The 11,737-nt window shown below is 41.9% G+C and overlaps 1 protein-coding gene across 1 annotated transcript in view; it reads right to left on the minus strand.

The window, feature by feature from the left end:
- The window catches only part of LMBR1 (limb development membrane protein 1), a 63,938-nt gene that overhangs the window by 19,174 nt on the left and 33,027 nt on the right, over window positions 1–11,737 (minus strand). The window contains exons 6-9 of the mRNA XM_081834444.1: window positions 7,507–7,633; window positions 7,056–7,124; window positions 4,535–4,599; window positions 2,437–2,509 (exon numbers count right to left, since the gene is read on the minus strand). Coding sequence (XP_081690570.1) covers window positions 2,437–2,509; window positions 4,535–4,599; window positions 7,056–7,124; window positions 7,507–7,633 — 334 coding nt within the window. The remainder of the gene's footprint in view (window positions 1–2,436; window positions 2,510–4,534; window positions 4,600–7,055; window positions 7,125–7,506; window positions 7,634–11,737) is intronic.

Here is an 11,737-nt window from a genome sequence, read left to right on the forward strand (position 1 = left end):
GTTCCAACACCTCTGATCCTACACTGTTGCAACTGTGGATAAACAGGAACTGCTGCTTCCTACTCCAAAGCTGTTCTTTGGAATTCTTCAGGGAGAGGGGATTTTCATCAGGACTGGCATGGGAGAAAGGGTTAACTTCCCCTCCCTGCAAAGTCCTGATTAGTCAGAAGAAGAAGAAGAAGAAGAAGAAGAAGAAGAAGAAGAAGAAGAAGAAGAAGAAGAAGAGGAGTAGTAGTAGTAGTAGTAGTAGTAGTAGTAGTAGTAGTTTGGATTTGATATCCCGCTTTATCACTACCCGAAGGAGTCTCAAAGTGGCTAACATTCTCCTTTCCCTTCCTCCCCCACAACAAACACTCTGTGAGGTGAGTGGGGCTGAGAGACTTCAGAGAAGTGTGACTGGCCCAAGGTCACCCAGCAGCTGCATGTGGAGGAATAGAGACGCGAACCCGGTTCCCCAGATTACAAGTCCACCGCTCTTAACCACTACACCACACTGGCTCTCTGGCACACTGGCAGTATCTCCAGCAATTGCTGCGTGAAGTGCAGGAAGCATAGGAAGCTTTCTTCTACCCAATGATACAATTGGTCCACCCAGCTCATTACTGTTTACACTGACTGGTGGCAACTCTCCAGTTTCAGGCAGTCCTAACTGGAGATACCAGTCTGGTATAACGGGACACCAGGGACCTTCTGCATGTGGAGCAGACGCTTCACCACCAAGCTATGGTCCTTCTCAATGGTTGGCTAACTAGCTGACCCCCTGATCAGGAGCACTCAGCACTGCAACGTTTTGTAGCAGGCCCATCTGTCCACAAAAAGTTGAAAATAGTCAAACTAAAGGAAATGTGACTATAGTAACTACACGTATTCCAAAGCTTCTCAGCTATACAGTAAAACATTTAAGCAACTGAAATGCATATTTTAGTTTTCCCATTTGATTCCCTGAAAGGAAAGAATTCAAAACCGATTGTGTCAAAACACGATTTCGCTTAAGGAAAGAAAGGGGGGGGGGGGAACCATGACCATTCCATGAGACCAAGGAAACAATAATGAAATACACAGCAACGATTATTGTGCAGTTCCATCATAACATCAAGCTAGGTAGTTAGGGGAAAAATAATTACTCCACTGTAGCTTCAAAGAAATTCACTGACATTTGTGCTAAAGGTAACATATAAACCTGTTCAATGAAACAGATTGCTCTAAAAATCTCACGGTGGTCTTTGAAATTCCAGCTATAATTCTCTGTATTTTAGATGCTTATACAAATAAAACTATTCTCTATGGTTACATTATGACATGCAATGCCCTTAAGCTCATTTGGAGGTTCTAGCAGGGCAGGGCAGCTATCATATACCCTTGGCCGAAGAACGGTGCATTCATTCTTATCTGAGATAGTCATCCTCTTCCACCGAATCTGCAGCTTCAGGAAGGATGCACATGGAGCAGTGAGGGAGGAAGGGCCCAATCAACCCTGGCAACCAATGGAGTGACAGATGTCACAGCCAGATCACCCTCAAAACAATGTCACTTCATTGAAATTGTCATCCTATATTTGTTTCTTGTTTTTTTCTTCTTATGATAGTCCCTTCATTTCTATACTGCCAGCACAGTACACAAACACTTGGGCCACAATCCAGCAGCATGTGCATACCCTCTGATGGAAAAGGACAACGTGGTGTTTCTTTCTGTGAGTTCCCTGTAACGTTTTATGCATAGCATGTAAAGAAATGGTTGGCATCCATCTGTTTTGAGAGGCAAAGGAGCGGGCCTCCAGTGGTTCTGAAGTTAAATCACTGCATTAGCAGCACCAAAGTAACCTCTCCAGGGTGCAAGCCTGGGCCGTGTGTATGGGGATCCTGGGCTGCCCAGATGACAAGACCCCCGTCTCTTGGCCTCCCTGATGTGGTCCAAAGGAAAGCAGAGTGCATTTGGCACCAGCTTGGCTGCAGCAGCTTCCGGAAGGAGGCATACAAGGAAATGTATTCTTGGTTTTGCCTTTATTTAAAATGGCTGCCTACACCACAATCCGTTCAGAGTGCTTCCAGAGAGCCAGTGTGGTGTAGTGGTTAAGAGTGGTAGTCTTGTAATCTGGGGAACCGGGTTCGCGTCTCCGCTCCTCCACATGCATCTGCTGGGTGACCTTGGGCTAGTCACATTTCTTTGAAGTCTCTCAGCCCCACTCACCTCACAGAGTGTTTGTTGTGGGGGAGGAAGGGAAAGGAGAATGTTAGCCGCTTTGAGATTCCTTAAAGGGAGTGAAAGGCGGGATATCAAATTCAAACTCTTCTTCTTCTTCCTTAAGAAAAGGCAGGTTTGGATCGAAAACAAATGTGGCAGCTGGTAAAGCTTATCATTTCTGTAGAAATGACAAAATACTGCCTCTTTATACAACCAGATACAAGATGAACCACCATACATATCAAACATACCTACCATTTAGCCTCCTCATGATAGCTTCTTCTTCTAAGGTGATGATATATATCTGTTCATCCAAGTCTTCAAGGATCTAAGTCAGAAATTTAGACACTAGATAAATATGCATTACAGGTAGTCCATATACAATTCACCATGTGCAAAACCTAGAGAGAATAGGAGCCTAGGTATGAGGACAACCTATACTGCTGGGCCAAGTGTGAACTGGCCCTCAGCTGACCAAAATGGCAACGTTTATTTTTAAAACAATGCTTCTGGCATTCTCCTAGGTTTTTCTCTTGGTTCCCAAACACAGTGGATAATTTTAAATTTGTGCATATAGAATTGATCCTATGTGATGAGCAAAATTCTTCAAGTTGTCTACATATGGGGAAGGTTTGTTAAAAAATGTTCAGTTGACGACACAGGTCAAGACCACAATTCTGAAAATACGCAAGTACAGATTTATTTATATGTAGGACCCAGGTTACAACATAAAAGCATTTTCTATAACAAAGACTATGAAACAAAAACTTTCAAGTTTGTTCGGACCTAATATTTTTTCTAGAAAAGAATTCCAGTTTAAGTCACCTGGCCTGAGATAGCTCAGTCAGTAGCGCATGAGAATCTTAATCTCTGGGTTGTGGCTTCGAGCCCCATATTGAGCAAAGGATCCCTGCATTGTAGAGGGTTAGACTGGATGGCCCTCAAGGTCCCTTCCAATTCTATGATTCTATGAGCCTGTGATTCTAACAGAACTTGGTCAAACACAGACTGTTTAGGTAAAGCTACTTTCTAGTTTGGGATTCAGGTCCCAAGCATCATATTTTTGGGCCCATTACAAACATGTTAACATGTGCCTTCTCCACACATTTGCCCATGATCCCATACATACAACTTCATGTCATCATAAAATATTTTTTTCTAATTCTGAAATTAAATTGTATACATTTCTGAAATTGCACCATGGTGCACACCGAGGATTCTCTGCCATGCCCCCAAACACTCCTCATTTCTGCTATTTTGTTAGAACGCAAATTCCAGCCTGAATGAAAGTTCTACAAAGCTTGCTGACTATTTTGTAAAGAAAATGGTCCTAACAAAGGGAGTAATGTTTTGCTTCTTTATCATATTGTACCAACACAACAGCAAACATTTTACGAATAAATCAATTCATTTCACAGCTTTATCTTTCTGCACTTTTTCTTTGCAAAATCATGGATTGTTTTCCAAAAAAATCAATTTCTCATTAGATCCCTTGACTGACAAAATAGCCAGGTGCCATAACTGCAGTTTTTGATGAGTGCAAGCTTGCTTACACTTATTTCAGTGTCTGACAGAGAACCTAGAGGTGCAAAAAGTATGGAGGGCTATACACACTTCACTGAAAACTAACTGCAGTTCTTTGTTGTAAATATCCTTTAGTAAGGTAAGTGATAGAGACGCGGGTGGCACTGTGGGTTAAACCACAGAGCCTAGGGCTTGCTGATCAGAAGGTCGGCGGTTCGAATCCCCGCAACGGGGTGAGCTCCCATTCCTTGGTCCCTGCTCCTGCCAACCTAGCAGTTTGAAAGCACGCCAAAGTGCAAGTAGATAAATAGGTACCGCTCCAGCAGGAAGGTAAACGGTGTTTCCGTGCGCTGCTCTGGTTCGCCAGAAGCGGCTTAGTCATGCTGGCCACATGACCCGGAAGCTGTATGCCGGCTCCCTCGGCCAATAAAGCGAGATGAGCGCCGCAACCCCAGAGTCGGCCACGACTGAACCTAATGGTCAAGGGTCCCTTTACCGTTAAGGTAAGTAATGATACTTCACACTCTTTTCCAAGTGGACTTGGAATATTTATTTTCAGGTGGAAATGTCTCTGAAATATCTATAGGATATGTGTGAAACAGACATTTAGAAGTTTCCTCCCGTTTATCGGGGCCTAGTTAGGTATTTTATGACTGAAAAAAATATAGAACATATGGGTTTATTTGATTACAATTTAGCCTCATTATCCCCTCATGGTAATGGGGTTACAGCCTGGCCAGACCAGGCTCCTACTTGATCTCAACCCATCCACCCCCATGATTGGGACCTGTTTGGATTTGCTTATTGCATCAAAGCAGGCAACACCTACCGTTGGCTTCACAAGCAACTGACCCATCACTGTAAACATTCGTGAAAGTCCCACTGGTGTGCATACTGTGGAGAAAAATGCAAGATAACACAGTTCTAGTCTCCATTAAACAGAATCTGAAAGAATTAATATAGGGAACGGGCAATTGTAGTTAGCAAGAGAAGCTCCATTCTGCCTAATAGTTTTGTAATTTGTTGCCATGCAGCATAGGCATTGGCTGTTTTCAAGTACGTCAGAAACTCTAGTAGGGGTATGGAGTTAATAATGGCCAAATCCATTTCCTTTTTCCATTTTATTATTCTGTCTTACTCTCATATCACTGAAATTTAAAACTGAGAATGATTCAAAAATGAGTTGTTTTGTCCAATTTATGAGAAACTACCTCCACCCTGTTACTGGTCAATATTCTGTCACCAGTAATGAATTTCCTGGGAGCATCTTGTAGAAATGTTATCGTTCAAGTAAAAAGTTAAATTAGATACAGTTTGTAAGCTTGTATTTCTATGCTACAAGTTGCCCAGACAACAATGTCACTGAGTGACAACATAAATATATGTGTATCTGAAGAAGTGTGCATGCACACGAAAGCTCATACCAAGAACTGACTTAGTTGGTCTTTAAGGTGCTACTGGAAGGAATTTGTTTTGTTTTGACTATGGCAGACCAACACGGCTACCTATCTGTAACTGGAACTATGGAAGGCACCACATTGAGCCGCATGAAATGGAAGTCCATCAACCTCTGTGTATCTGAAGAAGTGTGCATGCACACGAAAGCTCATACCAAGAACTGACTTAGTTGGTCTTTAAGGTGCTACTGGAAGGAATTTGTTTTGTTTTGACTATGGCAGACCAACACGGCTACCTATCTGTAACATAAATATACTTAGCAGATAAGTAAATAAATATCCCTCCCCTTTTAACAAATGCATCTGCACTCTGAGCATATACTGGGATAGAAACAGAGCTCAGCGGCAGAGCATATGCTTTGCCATGCAGAAGGCCTTGCTTCAAACCCCAGCATCTCCAGCTAAAAGTATATCAGGTAGCATAACATCATAAGAGGAGGCTGCTGAATCAGACCAATGGCCCATGTAGTCCAGTATTCTGTTCTTACAGTGGTCAAGATGCCTACGGGAAACCTGCAAGGAGGACCTGAGTACCATCCGTGGAGGTAGAGCACAGCCTCTGTCATGGCTAAAAGCCACTGAGGGACTTCTCTTCTATGAATCTATCTTTTAAAAACATATGGTGTGAAAGATCGCTGTCTGAGACCTGAAAAGCTGTTGCCAGTCAAGAAGAAGAAGAAGAAGAAGTGCAGTGTATGAACAAGAGGAGACAGCATGCTTGCCAGTTGCCTGAACATGAGCAACAAATAAACATCTCAGGACAAAGCTGCGTACAGCAGCTTGGGTGCCCCCAATCAGAATGGTCCACTCTGAGCCAGTGTGGTGTAGTTATCACTACCCGAAGGAGTCTCAAAACGGCTAACAATCTCCTTTTCCCTTCCTCCCCCACAACAAACACTCTGTGAGGTGAATGAGGCTGAGAGACTTCAGAGAAGTGTGAGTAGCCCAAGGTCACCCAGCAGCTGCATGTGGAGGAGCGGGGAAGCAAATCTGATTCACCAGATTACGAGTCCACTGCTCTTAACCACTACACCACACTGGCTCAGAGTGGACCATTCTGAGCTTGGTGAAGACCTGGCATAAGACAGGCTCCTCTGTTTTTGTATATCTCATTGGGGGCACCCAAGCTGCTGTACGCAGCTTTGTCCTGAGATGTTTATTTGTTGCTCATGTTCAGGCAACTGGCAAGCATGCTGTCTCCTCTTGTTCATACACTGCAGACTACAATTGTAACTTTTCATGGCACCTTGCTAGCTCTCAAATATGCGGTCTCCAATTTCCCTTCTGTAAAATGGACAAAACTCAAAACAGAGGTATATAAGAACCAAGTCTTTACATTTTTTTTACATATGAAAAGGAGCTGTTATGAATGCCAAGATATGGTTTTTCCAACACTGAAGTTTGCACAACTAGTGAGCGCATTTATAAACAAATGTTGTTAATATTAATCTAACAAAAACCAATAGCCAGGGGTGAAAGAATAAAGGTGTTGATACTAAAACGTCAAAAATAATTACAGTGGTGCCCCGCAAGACGAATGCCTCGCAAGACGGAAAACTCGCTAGACGAAAGAGTTTTCCGTTTTGGAGGTGCTTCGCAAAACGAATTTCCTATGGGCTTGCTTCGCAAGACGAAAATGTCTTGCGAGTTCCTGCGGTTTTTTTCCTTCCCCCCTTTTTCTAAGCCGCTAAGCCGCTTATCAGCTAAGCCGATAAGCCGCTAAAAGCCGCTAAACCGCTAATAGCGCTAATCCGCTAAGCCGTCAATGGGCTTGCTTCGCAAGACGAAAAAACCGCTAGACGAAGAGACTCGCGGAACGGATTCTTTTCGTCTTGCGAGGCACCACTGTACATATGCATTACTTCCTCTTCTGGTATATACTGCAAGACTTACGTAGAAGTAATAAACATCCCATCAGTGATATACAGGAATATAAATAAGGGAGGTAGAATTCCCAAAGATCTGAAAATAAAAAAGGTAAAATGGATTCAGCTTGTACACTATTTTGACTCATTTGGGCAAAAACATGGGAAAAAGTATGCCGATCATCTTGCAATCATTCTGCTGCTGTCTTAGTAAACAATTATACTACCACACTTACAAACTTTTGGACCACAAACATTTACTTTAACACTTTAACAGTGGCTGACCGAAGACATGGACAGATCTATGCTATGAATACATATATTTGTCAAGTTGCTTTAACCTCAATTAAGACTCTTGCTGAGCAGAGAAATGCAACTCCCCATACCTTCTGTTCGCCGCAGTGGCTAGAACCTAGAACTGCACGTTATTCATATCAATGTTTTGAAAACAACAGAATATGTTATAAAGATGTCCGTACCATACAAAGACTCCATACTCGCAGCATCATTGTCTATGAGAGCTGAAGCCACCCAAACGATTCCAAGGATAAGCAGTGCAAGAAGAATGAGCATAACAAGGGTTTCCAAAATGCGTGCTTTGATCCCCTGTAATAAAAAAATAACTTGCATTTAAAACACGCACAAATATATATTGACCCACACACAGCTGATCACCATATATTTCCTTCCATAAGCGACTTTTGAGAGCCTAAACTAGACTTTCTTCTTCTAATGCCACAGACAACAGTTTACAGTTACTAACTGGCATCAGAGTTTTTAACCATTTTATTCCATAAATCTTAGTATTTTCACAGGAGCATTTTCAAATGACAAATTGCTTTTATTAAGTCCCTCAGCTGAGAAAGGATATTGGTCAAATGTTATCTTACAGTTCCAGTCAAGAGAATGGAAAGCCAAGTACGGTATGTAATCCAGCCGGCATTAGTTTGCTCAAGTACAATGTGCCAATCCGAATACAGTCTTCCATCATAATGGTTTCTGCTCTGTTCCTTGCAATGTGAACACCCTCAAGAGCACAGCACAGCACTACACATACTTGAGATGCAATACCAGTTCCCTCGCATGTAGGTTACTGGAGATGGCCAGACACCCAGATCCTCACTTTAAAGTTCCAGCAGTGCAGAGGGCCACTTTCAATTCAGTAAGAGAAGGTTGCAAGTTTTAAAAGCTTAGCTTCTTCTCCATAAAAGCACTTCAAAAATCCTTCTATACTTCCAAATCCAATTTCCCTATGTCTATTGCATTTCTTTTCACGATTACAGCCATCCTGCAGAGGCGCATAAAGGACCTGATAATTAATTCTTCTAAAAAGCAGAATATGCCTGTAAAGTAACTTTTCAGCTCATGTATGAATGGCAGCTGACTTTACAGTCTTGAAGCAATGAGAGACTAGGAAGCCACAAAGCATAATTACTAAGAAAAAAGCCCTCTCTCCTCCCCTAATAAATCTGTATTAAAGAGGATTACTATTATGTCAATTGAAACACATTAAGACATGCCTCAATAAGTGTGTTTACAACTTATACCTAGAGGGTAGTTTCTCTCTATTCTCTCCATGTTTTCTGATGACAGTTCCCTGTTGACTCTGGATCAAACTTTTGACTTAAAATTTTCAGATTTTGTACTTTTGGAAAATTCCAGGAATAAGTAGAAGCGGAAAGCACACCAGGCTACCACACACATACAATTATATGGATTGGCTAACAAATATTAAGTATTGTTGACAAATATTAAGTATTATTGACTCAGAATCAAATATCAAGTCTTGTCAAGACAGTGTGTATTAGACTACAGATAAAATTTCTTTTAATTGTGAGAAAAGTGTGACTTGTTAGGTTGGTATACTAGATTTGGAGCTTTCTGCAGTCATGCTTGAGGCTTACATTAATATGCATTTGTAGCTAGTGTCCTCATTAAATTAGTGAAAATCACAGAAGCTGCCTTTGTTGTTACAATTATTCACTATTGGGACATGAGAGTCAAGAAACTTGAATAAGCGTTAGCAGACCTAAATGGAAGGGGAGCAACACAATTTTTGAATATACTCAGGGTAAAAGATGCATGGATGGATGACATACAGAAGCCTCAGACTGTCTAACAAAAATTGTTGTCTCTCATTCATTAAAAATGAATGAACTTGGTAGGCTGGTGGAAAACTACACATCCTACAATGCTTGCCCCAAAGTGCTCTCTATCAGCAGTAATATATACATGTATTAAAGGAAGCAAAACATCAAATAAGAATACTAGACTAAGGGTCATTTTAAAATAATGTATTTGCATACATATTTATTTTAAAATATTTTGGTACCACCTTTCATGTCAAGTACTGAAGTGGTGTAAAAACAAAACAAATTCCTTCCAGTAGCACCTTAAAGACCAACTAAGTCAGTTCTTGGTATGAGCTTTCGTGTGCATGCACACTTCTTCAGATACACATGTATATATCTGAAGTATGTATCTGAAGAAGTGTGCATGCACACGAAAGCTCATACCAAGAACTGACTTAGTTGGTCTTTAAGGTGCTACTGGAAGGAATTTGTTTTGTTTTGACTATGGCAGACCAACACGGCTACCTATCTGTAACTGAAGTGGTGTAGTAGAACAATATTAAAATTTTAAAATACAGCGAGAAAATGCAAATAAAAACTAGGAAAGATATATTATGACAAGCATTAGCAAAGGTCGGGGAACACAACTGTGTTTTTTAAACACCATAGGGTTGCACTGGAAAACAGGGAGAACAAGCTCCTTCTGGTATCCTGGCCACAAACTGTTTAAGGCTTTATAGCTCAATACCAAAACCTTAAACCTTATTAGGTGACAAAATTCAAACTGATTATTAAGGTCAATTAAAATTTTCAAAGATCTTAAACTTAAGCTGTCTATTTCAACAAACTGAATCAGCATTGCAGGAGTTCAAGTACACTAAATTATCCATGAAATTAAAACAGTCATATTCCTTTAAAAAAAAGTGGAGGAGGGGCCTGAACAATAAGCTGACACGTTTCTACAGAACTCAGGATTTAACACACAATTCTGCAGAATATCTTGGTCTCTTGCAATATGTGTTAACATTGCTTTGTATTGGCACTGCCCTCTATGCAACTGGCAAATCTGAGAAACACCCATGAAACAGACCCAACCAGAACTTTTTACACCTGCTTAATTCCTTTTCTATGGGACGCGGGTGGCGCTGTGGGTAAAACCTCAGTGCCTAGGACTTGCCGATCGTATGGTCGGCGGTGCGAATCCCCATGGCGGGGTGAGCTCCCGTCGTTCGGTTCCAGCTCCTGCCAACCTAGCAGTTTGAAAGCACTCTTAAGTGCAAGTAGATAAATAGGGACCGCTTTATAGCAGGAAGGTAAACGGCGTTTCCATGTGCTGCGCTGGTGCTGGCTCGCCAGCTGCAGCTTCGTCACGCTGGCCACGTGACCCGGAAGTGTCTTCAGATGGCGCCGGCTCACGGCCTCTAGAGCAGGATAAGCACGCAACCCTAGAGTCGGACATGACTGGCCCGTACGGGCAGGGGTACCTTTACCTTTTTAATTCTTTTTCTAGGAGCTTAGGAAGAAAATATTGATAAAAATATTCTTTTCTAATGCTAGCACAATAATTTAGCATTCCAATACCACTACAGAACTTTTAAAAAATAATAAATGAGGCAAAAATGAATGAGTAATGTGTAAATATGTACAAAAAAATGCAAATTCATTTGTTTCATATAATTTATTCTTGTCAGAGAAGGAATGGGCAGGGTTGTTGCATGGTGTAGACCTGGCCCAAATTACCTGCCCATCATCTGTACTGATTACAACCCTGAAGTCACCGATGCTGCTGTAGTTTTAATTAGCAACCATAGTATCAAATGTCCTATATTGTGGCTTTTATAGTTCGAGGATTTTCAAATTTATGTTTAATAATAGCCTTAGCCACTAGTTGCAAAGAAAGCCCTAAGCCAGCGAGGATGCCACTTTAAACAAAACACCTATAGTAGTATGTTTTAAATGAATTTTAAAGAAAATATTAACTTAAGATTTTAGCAAATGTCAAAACATTGGCGAGCCTTTGATGTCACTGATTAAATAACTTTTGCTTCTAGTTCTGGTAATGAAAAAGTAAATGGGGTGTAATATAAAAGGTAAGGTAAAGGTACCCCTGCCCGTACGGGCCAGTCTTGCCAGACTCTGGGGTTGGTGCGCCCATCTCACTCAAGAGGCCGGGGGCCAGCGCTGTCCGGAGACACTTCCGGGTCACGTGGCCAGCATGACATCGCTGCTCTGGCGAGCCAGAGCCGCACACGGAAACGCCGTTTACCTTCCCGCTAGTAAGCGGTCCCTATTTATCTACTTGCACCCGGCGGTGCTTTCGAACTGCTAGGTTGGCAGGCGCTGGGACCGAACGACGGGAGCGCACCCCGCCGCAGGGATTCGAACCGCAGACCTTTCGATCGGCAAGCCCTAGGCACTGAGGCTTTTACCCACAGCGCCACCTGCGTCCCGGGGTGTAATATAGTGCAGCACAATTCAGCTGCATACCAGTAAACATTTCGCTGAGATCAGAGCACTAAAATTTCAGTCTGTGATGGATGATTTTTATAGACAAATAAATATGAGAGTAAACGCCAAATAAACACACACTCCTAACCACATTCCATTATTCTGTTTGGAAAGCCAATATTCACAGTAG

The sequence above is a fragment of the Podarcis erhardii genome, assembly GCF_964252035.2.
Source record: "Podarcis erhardii genome assembly, chromosome: 12".
NCBI classification, from domain to species: domain Eukaryota; kingdom Metazoa; phylum Chordata; class Lepidosauria; order Squamata; family Lacertidae; genus Podarcis; species Podarcis erhardii.